This window comes from Puma concolor, chromosome C1 (assembly GCF_028749965.1).
Source record: "Puma concolor isolate L17-30 chromosome C1, mPumCon1.1.hap2, whole genome shotgun sequence".
NCBI lineage: Eukaryota > Metazoa > Chordata > Mammalia > Carnivora > Felidae > Puma > Puma concolor.
In genome coordinates, this window is record NC_141674.1 from 211,339,199 (window position 1) to 211,360,677 (window position 21,479).

The window sequence follows — 21,479 nt, forward strand, 5'->3', positions numbered from 1 at the left end:
CAGGAATAAAAATTGATGTTTCCACTGCTATTTATGTTGCCTTGGTATTGTGAAATCACAGAACTAAAGGACACGGAGCAACTTGATAAGATCACCCTGAAGAGCTCCAAGAAACTATCTCAAGTGGAGGGTTTGGTTTAGACCCTGTATTAACCAGTATTTTTTCGTCTGTTCCTTCTAGGGACTGACCTAAATATACAGTCAAAAGAAAACTTCAATAAAGAGAACAAGGTTCTTATATAGGGACTTCACAAGCCTCAGCACTGGTGTAGGGTATATATTTTTGAAAATCATACGGTTAAGTATTTCACTTGGGAACCTCAAATGAAAAAGGCCTCCTGGGCCGCTGTTCCAACAGGTTTATTTGACCACCAGCCAAGTGTCATGGGGGGGGGGGGGGGGGCGGGGGGCGGGGAGAGTACACCTTGTGTGCCCTAACCTCTCCCATCCTGGGAATGCACCCCCTAAGGAAGCAGTGGGAAGGAGAGGAAAAGGGGCCTAGGCAAAGAGGAAGAGAATTCCAGCACAGGGTTCAAAGCGGTTTTGTCTTCTGACTTTGTCACCATGAAACGCACCTGCTGTGATGTCCAGTCGAGCTACTGGAGGTCCTCTGGCTGCTTCTGGAAACTGATGCTGGCATAGGCGCTTAAATCCTCGCTGGAGCGGCGGGTGGAGCTGCCCTCGCTGCTGCCCAGAGGCTGATGAGGGGGCGGGGGCGGGGGCGGCTGTGGTTGAGGGGGGCGCTCCTGAGGGCGCTGTTTGAAGTCCTTGACCAAATCCAGGTCTATGTAGTTAAGCCCGTTCTCCAAACCCCCGGCGGCCCCGCACACTTGGGCCGGCTCCTTGGGGGCTCCCCCGAGCTCCCCAGGCCTCAGCCACACGTTCTCGAAGGAAGCAGAACTGTGGCGTTTCACCTCCTCGGCGCTGCCGTTGCCACCACCGCTGCCCCCTCCTGCAGCGCCCCCTCCGAAGGGCACCGTGTTGCCCGCCCGGGTGGCACTGGGTGTCGAGGAGAAGGTCTCAGAGCTGTGCCGCCTCCGGCACCCTTGCGGGTCCGCACGGATCACTTTGGCACTCTGGTTCCGGCTGGGGCTGAGGTTCACCCTGGTGAAGGCGCTCATGCCTCCGGGTCCCTGCGGGCCCCCCAGCAGGGAAGAGCGGGCCACCAGCTCCCCTGCTTTTTGAGGCGCAGTGGGGGAAGCCGAGGCCGCCGAGGATGAGGAGGGAGCGGCGGCCGTGGCCCCCGGAAGGCTCGCCTCCTCCACAACGAGGCCTGTCCGCATGTCAGCATAGCTGATGGGGGCAACTGGTGAGGTGTCCACATAGCTCTGACCGGGACAGCCCATCTGCATGGTCATGTAGTGACCGCGGCTGCTGGGCACGGCCCGGGTGGGCCTGCACACGCTGGCCGCCCCAGGAGGTGTGGGGCCCACTCTGCCTGGCTGGCCCCCGGCACCCTCCTGCCAGGTGGCCCTCCTGCCCGGCCCCAGGTCCATGTTCATGTACTCTTCAGTGCCAGTCTCTTCCTCTCTGGGGGCTGGCTGGAGCTGGGATGGGCACCTGACAGAAGGCGAGCCGCGGGAAGCCACGGGACCGGATAAGTAGCCCGGCTGATCCCCCCCAAACTCAATATTCACGTATTCCCCTGGGCTCTTGGGCTCCGCAGGGTGCAGCAGCGGGGGCTGTGGCTGCTGCTCTCGGACCCGAGGTAAGGTGCTGGCCTTGGGATCCCCCAGGGACAGCCTCGTGGGCCGAGCCAGGCGGCTGTTGGTCTGGGCAGCTGTGTCCACCTTTCGAGGCAGATGGGGCTGCAGGACCTGATGGTGGATGTGCGGGAGGCCAGAATCGGGCCTGACCCCACAGTACCCGCCGCCCAGGCTGTCGCTGCTGGTAGAGGAGGAGGAATCTTCTGCGGTGGCGGCATAGAGAAGGCGACCAGAGCTGGAGGAAAGGCGGAGGTGCTGGTGCCGGGCACTCTCCTCCAGCTCCCCGGGGCGCTGGGTGTGCTTAAAGGACCTTGGCAACGAGTAGTAGGAGAGGACTGGCTTGTGCTGGGGGTCCTCCGGGCCGTAGTAGCAGTCGGAGGGGCTGCTGGTATTGGAGTCCCCCACCGGCGACATGTTTATGTAGTCACCAGTACAAGACAAGAGCTTGCCGCCACCACTCTCTACGGGGAGTTTGGGATGTGGCAGAGCGTGAGGGTGGTGGCCCCCGACCCCGTTGGTCCACAGCTTCCCGTAGCCGCTCCCAGAGGGGGCGGCGCCGCTGCCGCTGCTGCTGGGCCCACCTCCGATGTCAGGAGAGCAGCTGCCGCTAGGGGACATCATCATGTAGCCATTGGGGTCCACCCTCTGGGGATGGCGCCTGATGGGGTTGATGATCTGCTGTGGAGCAGACACGCTCTTGGGGCTCATGGGCATGTAGTCCCCGCTGCCCTTGCGGCTGCTGGGCACTGGGGCCACTCCTGGGGACATGGGCATGTAGCCATCATCAGTGTGGAGAGAGGAGGTGTCTGGGCGGTGGTGGCCCCGGTGCACCTCCAGACCCTCCTCGGGGTAGGAGTGGGTGGGCACGAAGGCCGAGTGCCGGTAGCCGGGCAGGCGGCCTCCGCTGCCACCTCCTGGCGGGTAGGCAGGCATCATCTCCGTGTACTCCTCAATGGAAGCCACCGAGGACTGCGATGGGGTCTTCTGGTGGGAAATGGTAGGGGACGTGCCGGCCGAGTGAGTCCGCTTTCGGAACCGATTATCCAGATCGGCTGCACTAGCTCCTTCATCCCCGGCCAGGGCTGGGCTGGTGCCCAGGCCGGCCCCGGCGACGTAGCGGTGACCATTGCCGCCCCGAGGCAAAATGTAGTGACCATTGGGGGCGGTGAGGGTGGAGGATCCTTTGCCTCCCATGCAGATGTAGTTGCTCAGCTCCTCCTCCCCGCGGGCCGGTGGGGTGTGGCCCAGGGAATCCGGGGTGACACTGCGGAAGGAACTTCGGAAATCGCAAGGACTAGAGCCGTACTCATCCGAGGAGATGAAACCGCCATCGCTGGGGGAACCGGACACAGAAGCACTAGAGCGCCGGGGGAAGAGGCAGTCCGAGGTGGAGCCGTGGCCACTGGTGCTGCTGGACGACAGACTGACCGGGCTGGTGGCAGAAGGCGAGCAGCGGGACGAAGGCATGGGGATGGAGCGGCTGTGGTTGAGAGGCGGGTGCAGCCGGGAGCTGCCGCGATGCCGGTGCGCGTGCGTCCTGTTGGTGCTAGGACTCACGGGGCTGCCGTCCACCGAGGCCGGGCGGGACATGGTGCCCTCGCCGTCGCTGGACGCGCGCACGCGGAAGGAGCCCTGCTTCCCGCCCACCATGCTGGCCGGAGAGGTGGCGGTGATGCTCTCGGTGCGAGAGCGGCGGGTCAGCCCCACCTGGCTGGGTGGCGGGTTGTTGAGGTGGTGCCTGCGCAGGGGGACGCTGATGGGGTTGGAGCAGTTGGAGGAGGACTGGCTCTTACTTCGAGGACGGAACTCGTCGCTCATGGCCCGCATGGCCTCCAGGATTGTCTCGTGCATGTTCTGGGCCACCACAGAGTCATCCACCTGCATCCAGAACTCCCCAGGTCCCGTCACCGCGGAACGGCCCACTTCGATGAAGAAGAAGTTCTCGGAGTGGCCGCAGCGTCTGATGTTCATCAGCTGCAGCACCACGGCCGCCGCCTCCGAGTTCAGCTTCACGAAGCTGATGGTCTTGCTGGTCAGGCAGAGACGGTAGATGCCAATCAGGTTCTTTGTCTGACCCAGGCCCTTGGGTTTCAGGATCACCTGCCAGACCTCCTTGAACGCAGGTCCTGGGGGCACATCCCCGTAGCTCAAGTCCTCCCCAGCCTCGCCGAGGCCCGAGCTGCCACTGCAGCTGCCCCCGCCGCCTCCTGCCCCGGGGGCCGCGGCCCCGTCGTGGTGGCTCTTGGCCCGGTTGTGCAGCTGCAGGAGGGCCTGGTACCAGCTGTCCTGCTCCGCCTCGCTGTCCGCCGCGATGGCAAAGTGCTCGTCCCGGGTGTAGAGGGCCACCAGGTGCTTGTTCTTGGAGTCCGCCCGCTTGTTGATGTTGAAGCAGCTCTCCAGGGGGATCGAGCGTTTGGGGGCGCTCGACTTGTGCCGCCACTTCTTCTCGTTCTCGTAGTACTCGAGGCGCGCCGGGCCCCCCGCCTCGCTGGCCGCCCGCAGCACGAAGAAGCGCTTGTGCATGCTCTTGGGTTTGCGCAGGTAGCCCACCTTGCGCACGTCCGAGAAGCCTTCGGTCTCCGGAGGGCTCGCCATGCTGCCGCCGCCACCGCCGCCGCCGCCGCCGCCGCCGCCGCCGAGGAGAGGGAGGCGCCGAAAAACAACCGGGTGGGGGGCGGAGGCTCCTCGCCGCGGCCCCGCACATGCAAACAGGGCTGGAGGCGGCAGAACCCCCGACTCCAAACACCACGCCGCCGCCCGCGCCGGGGAGGGGCAGCCGAAGGGGGACGCAGCGGCTGCGCCAAGGAGGTGGCCCCGGCCGGAGTTTACGGGCGTTTCATGCCCTGGGGGGGAGGCAGTGCGTCCGGCGCTAGTGCAGCCCGGATCCTCCGAGAGCCAAGTCTCCTCGCAGCCGCCGTGGCCGGGAAGGAGCGAAGATGCATCTCTCGCCGCCCGGGCTGGAGTCTGGCGCAGGCGGGCGGCGGCGGCGGCCAGGGGTCCCCGCGTTGCCCCTCCAGGCGCGCGCGCCTTCCCTCCTGAGTTCCCCTCTGGAAGTAGCGATTCCCGAGGCAAATTAAATATCCTTGGGCAGGGGGAGGCGAGCTGCCAAGTCCCAACGTTGCACGGGGTTCTCCCTCCTCCTCCTCCTCCTTCGCCTCCTCCTCCGCCTCCTCCCACCCCCCAACCGCCCCGCCGCCACCAGCCGCCCAAATACCAGCTCAATCGCAGAGACCGCGGCGCTGCGGCTGTTGCTGCTGCTGCTGCCGCCCGCGGACGGGTCCGCTGCAGCCCCCATTCGGGCCCATCTCGGCGGACGGAGAAAGTGCCTTTTCCACGCGAAACGCTACTAGGCGGCCGAGGGAGCCGGGGACGCGCCGGAGGGACAGGCTCATCCCTGCCCCTCGCTCCAGTCGGCAGGGGAGGAGGGGAGGGGACGAGGGCGGGAGGCAAAGGGGGAGGTTTGGGAAGGAGTCGGGGAAGACGCCTCTTCCCCGGGAGGCGCTGCCTCTGCAGTTACTTCTCCCCTCCTCCCTCCTCCTCCTCCTCGGAGAGTTGCCGAGAGCCCCAACCAAAACAAGCGGCGGCGTCTGGCTCTGCGCGCCGGCCCCCGCCGACCGCGCCGCCGTCTCACTCGGAGGAGAAAAACACGTGACGGAGCCTCCGCGCTCCGCAGCCCGGCCGCCGCCGCCGCCGCCGCCGCCGCCGCCGCCGCCGGGAGGCTCCCGCCCGGGTCTCTACATTCCCGGCCGAGCCCGCCCCGCGCCCGCCCCTCTCCGCCCCCCGGCAGTGCCGCAGCGGCGCCCGCGCTGGGCCCCGGCGCAGCGCTCGGGCAGCGCCCCTGCGCGGCCGCCCGCCCCGGCGCAGAGCCGTCCTCCCCGCGTGCCACCCAGGGCGCCCCCGGCCCGCAGGAATCCCCGCCGAGGGTGCGGGCGGGTGTGTTTGGGTGGCTACCCGAAAGCACGAGGGGAGTCTGGGAAAACGGCGGCGGGGGGGCGAGCTCGGGAAGACGCAGGAGTGAGGGTGGGGGGCGGCGGGGGGTGGGGGGGGACTGCGGCTACGGGGCCCTGAGTGGGAGGACCCAGGGAGGAGGGGGCGCCGGAGCTGGGCTAGATCTTACCTAACAGGTAAGATCGACCCCTCGAGAGGGTGGCTTCTGGTCAAGCCTCTTTCCTCCAGAAAATAGAGAAGCCAGACTTTGGTTTCACAGTGATAGGCCACGGTGAGGAAATCTGTATTTTTATAAGGTCTTCTAAGGGACTTCTGGGCCGGCCTTCCACCTTGGAATCCCCGAAACCACTGCGGGAAGAGGTACCTCGAAGGGACAGAGGGACGCCCAAGGGCATTTACTGGGGGATTCTGGTCACTCCAAATGAGAAGAGGGATCCGGGTAGGGTGTTCGAAACCCAGCTCTGTGGGGTTACTGCTGAGGAACTGGGGGAGAAAAATGTAAATATCACGGCTTCCCCCTACCTCCTTCCTAGCGAGGGGGCGGGGATTCACGGGGGTGAAGGCTGGGCGAGAAAACGAAGACGTCCTTTATCATATTCCGAAATGTGTCTGTGTTTTAAAAAGGAGGTTAGGGACCTACAGAGGGTTCATAAGGCCCAAACCCTACTGTGTAAGTATTGGCTTAAGTGTTTGTTCCACGCACGGTATCCATCCACACCCACTGAACCACCCCATAACATTTTTACCCTTGACCACAAGGATAATCGGGAGAAAACAAGGATCCTGCCAGCTCAACGCTACGGGGAAATGGGTACTTCATGAGTAGAACGGGTCAGCATCCTGGATCTGCTTGCATAGTCTTACAGTTATCTTGGGGTCTCCGTCTCACCACATGCCAACGCTCCCCAAAGTTGTTTGTGTGAGCTGACCTATGAACAAGCAGTTTGTCCCTTGCTCTCCCGCCTGGCATTGAGAACCCTACAAAGATGACGTTTGTCATTCAGGGTAACGCTGTCTTAATTATCCACCCCGTTCCTGGCCAGTGTGGGGTTTCCGCCCTCTCTCCACGCCGGAGACCCTCCTCTGCCTCCAGCTCGCAGACACTGCGGGATGCTCGCGGGGAAACGCAGCAGCGGAAGCGCTGGGCATGCTCAATGGCCCGGCCGGCTGGGCCGCGGCGGAGCGCGCCTGGGCCTAGAGCTGGGGTGAGGGGCGGGGGCTGTTTCCAGGGGAAGCCTGCTGATTGGTAGGGCTGCCTGTCTTTCAAGCCTTGCATAGCAGGAGGGGAGGTGGGGACAGAGGGTGAGGGTACCAAGGTAGGTTGCAAAGCGTAGTAAGAGAGAGAGAAAGAGAGAGAGAGAACCATAGGCGCCATTCAGTGGCGTAAGGTATGTAAGTTGGGAGACCCGGCATCTGCGGAAGCCTGGGAGCTTCTCATTTCTCCTCGTACCTTCACGTTCCCTGCCATCATGCAGGCTCATCTAAACCTGGTTAATCTGTAATTTGTGTACACACTGTTGAATTGAAAGCCCGCCCTTCTCTCCCTCTGACAGCTTGGTGATGAGGGCACACGTGCCCACTACAGCAAAGCTATAAATAGCAGATACTTGGTAATGAGGCTGCAGCGACGGGGAGCGGGATTCTGGGGGCACAGCTTGCTTCCTGGGGAACAGGGAAGGGGGGTGCGGAGCAGGGAAGCCTGAAGTTCATAGCAAAGTGTAATTGTGTGGGCTTTTACCCTTGGCAAGAAAAAAGTGAGACGAAAGGGTTATTCGTTAGTAACATAATCTAAGGCCAAAGGGCTTTTTGCAAGTTTGATGGTTAGCGCGGGGTGGGACTGGAGGGTATTTATCATTTTGTAGGAAAATCATCCAAATCCATAGAATTTTACTTTTCAAATGATCCTCTTCCTTTCCCCGCCTCCCTTCCCCCCAAAAGCTAAATAAAGGAAATACGCCTTTGTAGAAAACAAAATACTCTCTCCTAAAAGGAGGAGAAAGCCAGAAGATCAATTTAATTGCAAATAAATATTCTACCCTAACCTTCACAGAGAGGTTTGGATTTTAATCATATGAAATAAATTATTACATAATAATATAAAAGCTTTTTTGTCTTAGTGAGAAATGATTTCTGCCTTAAAAATTGAATTTCAGTGGCTAAAACTTCTATGAAAATCATGACATAAGCCAGATTGCTGCGACAAATTCCGTTCAGACCAGCAGGTTTCAGGTGGAAGGTTACTGCTGATCACGGGATGTTATTGCCATTTCTTCCTATTTGCTGATGTTTTTTTACTACCAACGTTTAAAATGGTTAATATTTATTATGATTGTACTATAGTAAGTTCATTTGTTCTTCACATTTTTTTTATTAATGGGTTGAGATTACTCTGGAAATGCACATTTGGTTCATGTAAGATACAGAATAGAAAGAGATGCTTTTGCGGAATCTAAGTAATTTGGAGCAGGTACAAGTATTATTTTGTCACTGTGCGTGCTAAATTAGTCTTGTGGCGTACTGTAATGAAATAACACTGTATGAAAAATTCAGCTCTAGCTGAAAATTCACAGAAACCAAAAAGCAAACCCATTACCGAATATGTTGCTCAATGCTGCCATCTATAGGATAGTTAGAGATGAGTTGTGTGGTAGACTAGAGTGCATTTTAAAACTAAGAGCTGAAATGGTTCATCTAAACATGGGAACAGTTGTGTTGATATTCACAAATGCAGTGATTATTCCAGGAGCTAAAACTTCACATGCCATGGATGCACTATTGGGCAATATGTCTACACTTAGCTTGAAATGAAAATATTGGTCTATGTGTAATGCTATCAGGGACATCGTAAAAACTTCGTAAATTATTACCTATGTCCCTAAAGTGATCTCTAAGTATAAACTTATTTTGGTTATGAATTAATCTGCTATAAATTAAACATTTTATATATTGTCAACATAGAGAAGTATAAGTCAGGGTCAGAAATAACAGAAATTAGATTTGAGTGGGCTGAAACTACAACTAACTGACAATTAGAAAGCATTTAGTATTTCCTATATCAGAACATGTTCTGCTTAAGAGAAATAGCTCACAGGGATGCCTGGGTGGCTCAGTCGGTTAAGGGTCCAGCTTCGGATCAGGTCATGATCTTGCCATCCTTGAATTCCAGCCAGCGTCGGGCTCTGTGCTGACAGCTCAGAGCCTGGAGCCTACTTTAGATTCTGTGTCTCCTTCTCTCTCTGTACCTCTCCTCTCTCTCTCTCTCTCTGAAAAGTAAATAAGCATTAAATTTTTTTTTTAAAAAGAGAAATAGCTCACAACTGGAGGAGCTGTTTAAATAGTCATCTCTAAAATTTTGGCCGTTTAGAATAATGCTTGAAGGAAAATAAAAACTTGCAGATTTTCTCATTTTAATATCTATTTTTAAGATAGCTTAATAGTAACAAATATTTGAATACCTTCTCTTCAAGGCAATATAAAATATATAATAGAGCTTCTTACAGCTTTGATGGGATAATAAGAGATACAAGATAATGACGAATGATACCTAAAGTCCTATGTACGTATGTTAAATGTCGAATAAGAAGTATTTACTTAGAGCAGATGGAGAGCATGGTAGATGAAATATCTAAAGAAATCTTTGTGAAGGAGAGAAGCCTTAAGCTTGAACTTGAAGGGTGGCTATCACTCATGTAAGTGATAGGCATTTTTTTTTTTCTGTTCAGGTGCTAGGGTCACCTCTTTGGTCAGGCATTAAGCAGGGCACTGAAGATTTAGATTCCTGAGATATGATCCTGCCCACAGAAAGCTCAGAGTGAAGGTGGGGGACGAATTAATACAATTCTAGAGCACTGTGATCTCGTGAAAAAGTAGGCACAGGGCAAACAATATCCCATGTTAGCCTATTGGCCTCTGATTTAAAAGGCCAATCATCAATCACAAATGGTATGATTTGGGAGCCTGGAGATGCCCCTTCCCTTAATAACCTTGTTCTCGTGATTAAAATCTCTCATCCTTTCAGATTAAAAAAAAATGCGAGGTAGGGAAATTGAAAGTGAGCTAGAAAGTGACATTTGGCTCGAGAATCTGCAAGATCAATGCTTCTCAAATCTGATGGTGTTTGTAAAGTGCAGGTTCTGACTCAGAAGGTCTAGGGCAGGCTGATGTCCTACATTTTTGACATACTCCCAGTGACACCATTTCTGCCGGGTCCATGCGGGCACCATCTTTTCTGTGACACAGTTTCAGATGACTGACGATTGGCTGCAAGGCACAACAATATGCTGCTGTGAAAGGCAAGTACTTGCATTTCAGTATTATATACATTCCAAGAGAACACAGCAATTAAATTCTACTTAACTGAGGCATTATTGCATTGGAGCTTCTCTCTTTTCATTCACAGGTATCAAATCTTTCAGACAAGTGTGAAGAATTATTCTGTCTCTTAAAAAACATTTGTGTGAGTGTTTTCCAAGGTGTGATTAAAAATGTAGAGTTCCGGCTACATCCAAGTCCTACTGAACCAGAATGTCACAGAGAACACTAGACCCCCACCATCTGCATTTTTAAGTAGCCGTTATTATGATAGGAAAAGAGAGGATAAAATAGGCAGAGAGGGAAAGGATAGGACCTGAGGTCACTGGGTGGAGAAAAACACATATTTTGGAACAACGCTGGGAGTGTCTGATCCCAGCAAACCCCCTCCGGTGAAAGGTTCCTCTTAAGAATGTAACAGAACCCCTACTCCCCTTCAGGTTTTCCTCAGGAATTTGATGAAAGACCTAAGAGTGGCCATAGGCCACCCCTCTTACCATGGAAACAAGCCATTCCGGAACGGGCAACCCAGCACCTAGAGCTATCAAACCAATAAGTGTAGAACCTGAGAAGGAACAGGGGGGAAGGGGAGGGGCTGGGCTGCCCAGAATTTTCTAAAACAAGGACCCTTGCTTATAGTCCTCGGGCATTTGCTTTCCGATGTCCTCCCCCTGCAAAGAGAGCTTTCCTACTATTCTTCCTTTCTAATCTTATACTCTAATAAACCTCTGCCTGCTGCTCATGCTGCGTCTGCAGCAAAACAATGAATTCCGGGTATTAAGGTAAAAATCCTGCAACATTTTGAGCTGCTACTTTTTTAAGTGGCATTCTAAAAGATTCTTATTTACACTAAAACTTAAGAATCATTGGCTTAGGCCCAAAGGGGAATGTTTCATTAAATACCTTGGGAATAGGTAAATGCACAGCCTTAACCAGGAAGCAAAGGTCTCTACCTGCGGGCTATTTACAACCGTTGGGTGAAACAGAGACTTCTCAGACCTGATAAGTCTCTGAGTCTTGGGGAATAATCAGTTACAGGCAGTCAGCCAGTAAGGATCCAGTTCTGCTCTAGTCTTGATTTCATTCCCCATCAATCCCAGAGAACTCAGAGAAGATAACTAACTGAGAACTCACACAGGATTTCAGACAGGCATTAACACCCTCAACAGACAATCTCAAACCTTTTGCTGTTTTGGGTATCAACAAAACATCAAATAAACAGATGACTGAGGTTGGAGGGGAGGGAGCAGGTGAGAACTCTATGCCAGTCTTTAATTTTTCCATTTCAGAACTTTTACTGATTGATGATTTTTTTAGGTTGATTCCCCATGACTGACACACTCATCTAAAGGACTTGCTTTTTCTTTTTAAAAACGTAAAAAATTTAAAAATGTTTTGGTGTGGTACACTCCGTCTAAAATTCGATAATCAAAAAATGTCTTCAAAATAATTCTACTTGTTTCCAAACAAATTTTTAATATTTATTTATTTTTGAGAGAGGGAGACAAAATGCAAGCGGGGAAGGGACAGAGACAGAGACACAGAATCCAAAGCAGGTTCTAGACTCTGAGCTGTCAGCACAGATCCCAATGCAGGGCTCCAACCCACAAACTGTGAGATCATGACCTGAGCTGAAGTCTGACACTTAACCGACTGAGCCACCCAGGTGGCCCAACTTTACTTGTTTTTTAATAAGAATTTTAGTAATGACAAATTTGCAGTACTTTTTATTCAGTAGTCAGGGCCTGGAAGTAAAATATGTTGTTTCTATGTTTCTATATGTTTCTAACAAATGTTGTTGTTTCTAATAATATGTTTCTAACAAAGAATCCCTGGTCACCCACGGCCCCTCATTTTTCTCCCACCAACCCCCCCTTAATGGCAGGGTTAATAATCATAACTTTTGTTTCTTTCTCCCTCCTCCTCCCCCTCCCCTCCCCCTCCCCCTTCCCTCCTCCTCCTCTCTTTCTCCTCCTCCTCCTCCTCCTCCTCCTCCTCCTCCTCCTCCGCTCCTCATCGTTGTCGTCTTCTTCTTCTTCTTCTTCTTCTTCTTCTTCTTCTTCTTCTTGTAATTCTTCCTCAAACTAGGGCTTATGATTTTAAGGCTCTTTATTTAACAACAAACAAAGAAAAAACCTACAAAAAATGCACAACTGATTAGAAGCTTAGGAATATTTACTATGTGTGGATTAGGAAGATATGAGTTAATCTGAACTCAAGGCATTCATATTCACATCAATGACCGCGGTATTGTCTGGTATGGCTCTACATGTGGGCAGAAGGTCACCCGCATCAGAATCACTTGGGTACTTGTTAAATGTGCAGCCTTTTTCTATCCCACCCCTGACTCCTGGATCAGATGCTCTCTAATTTAATGTGCACTTCCCCCACTGAGTTTCACGTGTGCTAAGATTTGCAAACCACTCCGTATCTTATGTCTAAACCCACATATTTTAAATGAAAATATCATGCAATACATAAGGACTGACCTTTGGTCAGTAGTTTTATTCTGAAATACTCTACTGCAGTGACTTAAAACCTTTTGACCATGACCCGCAGTAAAAATACATTTTACAAACACATCGTATGTCAAGCCCTGTACATATCTACATACACAACTGAAACATGGTCTACCCTTATTCCCTGCGATGCACTTGAATCTTTTTACTCATCTTTCTCTCTTTTCTCATGCTCTTTTAATGCTTGCTAAGAGCCACTAAATTAATTTCCAAGCACATTAACGTGTCATGATCTGCAGTTTGCCTCACTATAGGAGTATTTCTGAATTCAAAAGCAAAACAACCACACCTCTAGTTTCTTGGTTGTGCTCACCATAAAACCTCCCAAGGACAAAAGCACATCACACTTCCAGTGGATTCTAGTTCATTTAAATTATACGATTCTTAGTACCAACCAAATGATTTTTCCACTGAAGCCAATCTGTACCTGCCAAGTAATGAAGTCTGCTACACTTAAATTTTCCATATATCTTAACAATGGAAATGTAAATACAGGTGAAAGACAAATTAAGAACATAATGTAATTCAATTACTATTTTCTTAAAGATAATAGATATTTATTGTCATTTCTCAATTTTATTCTATTGTATTGTTAACGTCATTTCCCTTGCAAGATGTATAAAGTATTTGAGGTGAAGTAGACATAAATGCACATAAAATATATTCATATAAACTTATCTTTAATTTTGCACCAGTTTTGGATTGAGGTTACATAAGAAAGGGACTGCCCTTTATTGTAAAGGAGACACATTTAAAAATGAATTACGTATTAGTAATGTAAATTAGTTTTATTGACATTGGTTTCATTAAACTAGTTAAAATATTAAATGCTCTTTTGTACTTCCCAATTTACCAAACATAAACACCTCCGAGTACTAGGAAATTAAGTTTTTAAGGGCTATTTCTCATTCATTCAACAAATATTTATTGAGCATTGACTGTTTGTCAGTCACTATTTCAAGTGCTTGAGATACATACAGCAAAAGGTGGCCAGGTACCTGCCTTCACAGAGCTTACATTCTAGTAAGGGAAGACACATGGCGAGAAAACTAAGCATCTTTTTAAAAATATATATAGGGGCGCCTGGATGGCGCAGTAAGTTAAGCGTCCGACTTCAGCCAGGTCACGATCTCGCGGTCCGTGAGTTCGAGCCCCGCGTCAGGCTCTGGGCTGAAGGGTCAGAGCCTGGAGCCTGCTTCGGATTCTGTGTCTCCCTCTCTCTCTGCCCCTCCCCCGTTCATGCTCTGTCTCTCTGTCCCAAAAATAAATAAACGTTGAAAAAAAAATTTTTTTTAAATATATATATTTATTATTTTAAGGTGCCTGAGTGGCTCAGTCGGTTAAGCATCTGACCTCGACTTTGGCTTGGATCATGATCTCCCGGTGCATGGGTTTGGGCCCCGCATAAGGCTCTGTGCTGTCAGCGGTGAGCTGCTTCAGATCCTGTCTCCCTCTCTCTCTGCGTCTCCCTGGCTTGTTGTCTCTCTCAGTCTCTCAAAAATAAACATTTAAAAAATATTATTTTTATTTTTTAGAGGGAGAGCAAGTGTGCAAGCAGGGTAGGGGCAGAGAGAGAGGGAGACGGAGGGTCCAAAGCAGGACCTGTGCTGTCAGCACAGAGCCCCACATGGGGCTCCATGTGGGGGCTTGAACTCCCTAATGGAGAGATCACGACCTGAGCCAAAGTCCATCACTTAACCAACTGAGCCATCAAGTTGGCGCCCCAAGACAAGGCATCTTAAATGATTAAAATATCTAGTATGTTAGAAGTTGATAAGTGCTATGGAAGAAAAAAATTAAATCAAGATTAGGAGGTTTGGGAATGTTGGCAGTAGCAGAGGCTTGCAGTGATAAGTAGATGGTCCAGGTTTAAGTCTCCTTCAAGAAGGTAACATTGAGACCCAAAGGAGATGAGCCAATAGCCAGCTGAAAAATGTGAAGAGTGTTCCATGCTGAAGAAATAGACAGGGCAAAGGGCCCAAGTTAGGAAACCGCTTGGCACATTAAAGGAATGGTGAAGAAGGAAGCGTAGCTGAAACAGAGTTGGGAAGGAGAGAATAGGAAGCAGAGAGATTCGAGAGAGAACAGTGCATGAAACCATAAAGGATCATGTGATGGAGATCCGTTTGGCAGTGGAGATGGGAGGAAGTGGTCAAATTCTGAATATTTTTTGAACGTGGAGTCAGCAGGACTTGTAGGTGGTTTGGATGTGACATGAGAGAAAAAGGGCATTTTTATCTGCGCAACCAGAAAGGTAAAGTTTCCAACAACTGAGACAGTGTCAGTTTTCTATTAGTGGGTTAACAAACCGCTCCAAGATTCTATGGATCAGGAATTCAGTCAGGTCACTGTGAGGATGGTGTGTCCCTGTTCCATGATGCCCAGGACCCTTCCTGGGATGGCATGAATAGCTGGGGGCAACTTGAATGACTGGAGTCTGGAATCATCTGGAAACTTCTTCATTCATACATCTGGCACCTGGGTTGGGATGACTGAAAGGCTGTGTCTCTCAGAACACCTATACCTGCTCTCTCCATGTGTCTAGAGCTCAGAATGAAGGTTAAATTCTAAATTCCAAAGGATTGAGACTACAGACAGAGCACCCCAAGAGCAAACATGCTGAGAGGGGTGTTCCAAGAGAACCAGACAGAAGTTGTGTAGCCTTGAACGACCTCATCTCAGAAGTCATAGAGCTTCACTTTCGTATGTACTTTCTCGGGCAAAGCAGTCACCAACCCCTGCCAGATTAAAGGGGAAGACACCTGAACCATATTCGTCATGGGAGGAATAATAAAGAATTTGTAGCCATTTTTTTTTAACCACCACAGATTGGATGATTGTGAGTAAACAGGTACAGGGATGATGGGAAGATCAGGAAGATTCAGTTCTAGACATGCGGATTTTCAGGTGCGTGTTGAATGTTTAGGTTGAGATATCAAGTAGGCATTTGTATATATATAATTGAAGTTGAAACGACTGGTCTGGGCTGGGTTGTTGGCATATGTGGAATGGAAAGCCCATGATACTGGACACGATCATCAAGAGGCAGAAAGTAGAGAACAGAATAGGACAAAGGAACCAGCAAAGGAGAGTGGGAAGAGTAACTACTTAAGGGTGTTCTCTTTAAGGCAAAGGGAAGACACTGTATCAGGGAGAAGAAAGTAAACTAGTAAGTCAATTGCTACTGATGGTCAAATCAGAGGAAACCTTGGAATTGGCACAGGCTTTAGCCCTATTGTGTTTTATGTGTAAGACTGATCAACATTAATCTCAGGTGCACACAAACTGCCCAGGGTATGATTTGATTTCTAGGGAAATCACTGGAGTTCAATGTACTCTTCAGATGTATACGGTACAGTAAATGTGTATAGTAAAATCTGTAGCGCTTACGTGGATAATCATGGCAACACATTTTCTAATTGCTAAATAACTCTTACTTGAAAAATTGCCATAAGGATAAAGGTATTGAAATATATAAAGGTATGGATGTTATATTTAGATAATTCTCACCACAGACTTTTACCTTCTTGCCTCTAAAACCTAGACTTCTAGACGACATTTCTTGAAATTCAGAGACAGGGAAAGAAGGGGGAAGTGAGGAGAGAGATAGAGATTCATAGAAAAAATTTCCAAGATCATATGTCCTAATTTTTTTACCAAACTTTTAAATAATATTTTTATATGAAAGTTTATTTCTAGAAATTTACTTTTAGATTAATCACACCTTATTGCTTTAAAAATTTCCCAAATAAATAGTAGCTTTCCCCTTTATCTTGAATTACGTTATTTTTTTTTAATGTTTATTTTTGAGAGAGACAGAGAGACACTGTGTGAGCAGGGGAGGGGCAGAGAGAGGGAGACACAGAATCCAAAGCAGACTCTAGGCTCCAAGCTGTCAGTACAGAGCCTGACGCGGGGCTCGAACTCACGAGCTATGAGATCATGACCTGAGCCGAAGTCGGTCGCCAACCGACTGAGCCACCCAGGAGCCCCTATCTTGAATTACTTTTAAAGATTAATGTAAAGGGGGCGCCTGGGTGGCGCAGTCGGCTAAGCGTCCGACTTCAGCCAGGTCACGATCTCACGGTCCGTGAGTTCGAGCCCCGCGTCGGGCTCTGGGCTGATGGCTCAGAGCCTGGAGCCTGTTTCCGATTCTGTGTCTCCCTCTCTCTCTGCCCCTCCCCCGTTCATGCTCTGTCTCTCTCTGTCCCAAAAATAAATAAACGTTGAAAAAAAAATTAAAAAAAAAATAAATAATAAAAAAAAAAAGATTAATGTAAAGTATTTAGTGCCCCCAAAAGACAAATATCAATACTAGCACTTAGTCTTAAGCTGGACAAGTAAGAAATAAAATCTTTTGTAAAATAAATCAACACCAACAATATAATTATGTAAAATAAAAATGACTATGGGGGCGCCTGGGTGGCGCAGTCGGTTAAGCGTCCGACTTCAGCCAGGTCACGATCTCGCGGTCCATGAGTTCGAGCCCCGCGTCAGGCTCTGGGCTGATGGCTCAGAGCCTGGAGCCTGTTTCCGATTCTGTGTCTCCCTCTCTCTCTGCCCCTCCCCCGTTCATGCTCTGTCTCTCTCTATCCCAAAAATAAATAAACGTTGAAAAAAAAAAATTAAAGAAAAAAAATGACTATGTCATTGATGAGCACACAATTTACCAAAGAGTAAAAGCCATAACTCTCAAAATCTTTATGGAACTACAAAATATACTTAAACACAGCTTTATGAATTGTGAGACTTTATTATTATTTTAGTTCTGCAATTATCCCATCATAACATCAAAGTAAAAATAAAGAAAATCCATGTAATTTTTTATAAGTTCACTGTGAAGGGCAGTTGATGTGCCATTTCTCTACACAGTGATGATCTGCTGACTCCCCTACATGACTTTGCCTGTGCACTTGCACATTTGCACAGATCGACACGGCTTCCTACAAACTCGCTTGCTCTTTTGGTTCGATCAAGATTGGTTTTAGTTCTTTGTTGGTTACTGAGAGTATTTAAAAATTAACAAAACTGGGCAGTTTCTTCACTTTTTCTATCCCTTTTCCCCCTCCTAACACATTTCAACTGACTGTAGTGGTTCAGGACCATGGAGAGCGTGATGAAGGGGGCGCTTTCAAAATATTCTAGTCATGTAGGTGGGGGAGGAGATGATTCTGGAATTGTTGCTGCACAACTTTCACTTATAGGACATTATTATAAATAATAACATTGAAATTATGACTCCTTGATATTTAGGAGGGATGATTTTTCTGAACACTCTACCAGAGCTTTCTAAACTTCTTGATTGAATTCCGTCAAATAAGAAGATACCAATAGTATGGATAAACCAGCAGCTGCCAGTACAAAAATATCTTTTGAAGTTCTGTGTTTATACTTTGCTACCTTTTCACATTTTTGACAGTTATGAGACCCACCAGTCTACCAATGAAGATAATTCAATCATTCAGAGATTCAGAGTTGTAAATGAATAATTAGATGTGTGTGTGCAGACTCTGGTCCTACCTCTCTAGAATTTCTCTGGAACCTGCAGCTCATCTTTCAATTCCATGAACTACTTAGAATCCATTCAGTAATTATCCTCCCCACTCTTTTAATTTTCCTTAATCTAGTTTCACTTGAGTTTTCTTACTTACTACCAAATGTGTCCCACTAATGCAGATGGGGAAGATTTAGATAGGACAAATGAGAAGGATAATTCTAGGCTAGGAGCAAAGACAATTACAGGAAAGGAGGTAGGAATGTAGCATGGGCTTTTCTGGGACAGTGAGAAAATTGGCTTAAGAAAATTGAGTGATTTTTAAGAAATGTATTTAAATAGCTTCTTTACACTACAACTGAGGAGTATGAATTCTTTCAACCTCTTCAGAAGGCAGTTGCACAAGAGCTATACAAATTTCAAATGCACATACCATTTGACCCAACAATTCCCCTTCTAGAAATGAATTCTAAAAAACACAATTCTACAAAGATATTCAGGGAAATGTTATTTTGCAATGGGAAATAACTGAAAACCACGTACATGTCCATCAGTTATAAAGCTTGTTAAATAAGTTATGCCACATTTACCTATTGAAATACTGCATAGCCACTGAAGATAACTCAGTAGATCTGTAAGTGCCATTACAGAATAATCCTCACAGAAAAAAAAAAAAGGTAAGATGCAAACCATATAATAAATGCTATCACTTATTTTTTTTTAAAAGAGCTCATGTATATTTTTATACACAAAAATTCTAGAAGGACAAATAAGAAATCTTAGCAATGGAGGGGCACCTGGGTGGCTCAGTCAGTTGGGTGTCCCACTTTGGCTCAGGTCATGATCTCGTGGTTCCTGAGTTTGAGCCCCGAGTCAGGCACTGTGGTAACATCTCAGGGCCTGGAGTCTGCTTCAGATTCTGTGTCTCCCTCTCTCTCTGCCCCTCCCCAGCTGTCTCTCTCTTTCAAAAATAAATAAACATTAAAAAGAAAAAGGAATCTTGCAGTGGATTTCTCGGGAAGAAGGATTTTTATCCCATATTCAAGCAATATAAGATTGCTTGTCTTTAAAGCTACGTTCACATATTACTACTTGAATTTAACTACCATAATAGCATATAATAAGGGTAGAACAATGAAAACTTTAATAATATATAATGGTTATCATTTGCTTAGGAATTTCTATGTGGGCATTGTTTTCAGCCCATTAATATCTGGTCTCATTTGATGCTCACAACAACCTTATGAGGAGGAAAAAATTTCCCCAAATTGCACTTGATGGTGCTGCAGATAAGTCTGCTGGATCTCTAAGGAAGTCAGCATGCCATGATTCCAAATTCTGGCTCCAAAGCCCTTGTGCTTGTTCTTCCTTTTACCACCCCGAGCTGCCTCTTACTTTGCTTTTATGCCCCTGAGGACATATTTCTGTGCATAGAAACTAAATTCCAGTCTATCAGTGAAATCTAATAAGGATTCTCTTTATAATGGCTAATAAATCACTAAATAAACTTTTCCTTCTGTACCAGGTGCTTAAGTTTGGCGTAGAGATTTTCTTAAACTGACAGTCAAGGTACGTACCACTTCATACATTTTGTTAGCGAGTAATAATAATAATAGTAATAACAATAATAATAATAGATTCTCTCTCTAGCAGTGAGGCCATCGAATTGTTTAATCAGGGTAATGACAAAGTTGGACTTTCTTGTGGAATAGAGCACTCTTGGAGTTTTGAAGGAGGGGTTTAGAAGAGAGGAGATTGGAGGCACAGAGGTAGTTAACATGGAAATTTGGGGGGCATCTACCCAGCATCGAGTTTCTCCATCTCTTGCACCCTCATACTCTGTGCATCGATTCATAGAATGGCTATTAGTTTAGACCGTAGGTCTGGACTGCCTTGGGTCAACTGACTGTCACTTATCATCACTATAAATGTCAACCATTTTATTCAACCTCTCTCATGTCTCAAAAGTCAATAGCATGTGAATAAAGTAGTATTTCACTAAATCATTGTGAGATTTTAAGCAGTTAGAGCTTACATTATGAGTGCTCCATAAATATTAACCATCATCGGCATTATGGTCGTTGTCCTCAACCATGTATTTTGAATGGGATTAGTCCTACCACTCTTCATCACTCCTCACCCTTCAATCCCTACCCTATTATAGAACAGGGCCTCCCCTAGAGTGGTGAGGATCACAGAAACCCCATCCTTAAGGGGCAAGACTTGGTCAGTTTGACACTATTAACTTACTTTATGTTTCTTAAATATCACCAGACATGTTTTATACTTATTTATTCTCATAAAGTAGAGAATGGATGTGATTTGTTCGCTGCTATCTTCGGGTGAGCAATAGATGTGTCTTAAAGAAAGGTGGCTTGAAGAAAGCTTTCCTGGCAGAGGCCTATATGAACAATGGTGGGAGAATCATGAAGAAACACAGGCATTCTATGTGGACTGGAGTAAGGAGAACATGTGGCTTGTCTATAAATGAGATCATGCTTGTAATGTGTTTAGCACCTGTTAGTTAACCATCGTGATAGCCATTATAAGAAGTGGCAACCACAAAATCTTTGAGAAGAAGAGTGTCCTATTCATTTGAGAATCGTTCAGAACATCTAGTGTCATATCTTTATTATATAGCAGGCACTTGATACCCAATTTTAGAATCAGACGCTATTATATAACCTTGAGGACCATACAGATGACTCTGAATGCAGATCAAAGAGTTTGGACTTATTTCATTAGTAATGAAGAGCACTTGATATGATAAACAGGGGAAGTGACATGAGCAGATCCAGGAAATAGAATAAAATGGAAACCTTGGGCAGGGATAGGCTATTAGGAGTCTGTTTCAATAGAACCAATGTGATCATGGGGGTCTGGGTTAAGTCTGTGGTGGTAAAAATGAAGAGGAAGGAAGAGATGCAGAAAAAATTCAGAGGTGGAGACAATGCTTTGAAAACAGATTGGATATTTGGGAGCATCGTGAGAGAACTCAAAGATAACTAGAATTTTAATCCTGAGTGATTAGGAAGCTGATGGGACATCTGATCACCTTTTCTCCCCGGTGATGAATGATTTTATTACTCATAGAAAAAGCAGTAACCACAAGTCATGTTTATGCCAGTTTCCTCTCCCCACAAGTCCACCAGGCTGACACAAGTGGTTGAGATGGATATTGCACAAAAAGCGGGCTTGGTATAGGAGAGGAGCCCATGACCCCAGCCCTGCAAGCAGAAAACAAGCCATCCTCCCATCGTTGCTGTCCCCCAGGGAGTAGGCACTTATGGCAGTCACACTGTGTGCACCTTGACATGGTTGCCCATGTGACTAACTACAGAGACTCCTCAGCATCAGGAAAGGGAGAAGGCTACAGGTTGGCCACTCAAAGACTTTTCACAGACTGCATCTGGCCAGTGGTGGACGGCCCTCCCAACACCATTCTTTTTTTTTTTAATGTTTATTTATTTTTGAGAGACAGAGACAGAGTGCAAGTGGGGA

General features: G+C 48.0%; 1 protein-coding gene across 1 annotated transcript in view; it reads right to left on the minus strand.

The window, feature by feature from the left end:
• The window catches only part of IRS1 (insulin receptor substrate 1), a 64,137-nt gene extending 58,982 nt beyond the window's left edge, over positions 1-5,155 (minus strand). Inside the window, exon 1 of the mRNA XM_086719783.1 lies at positions 576-5,155. Coding sequence (XP_086575909.1) covers positions 597-4,301 — 3,705 coding nt within the window. The 5' untranslated portion in view covers positions 4,302-5,155 and the 3' untranslated portion in view covers positions 576-596. The remainder of the gene's footprint in view (positions 1-575) is intronic.
• Positions 5,156-21,479: the final 16,324 nt, after the last annotated feature.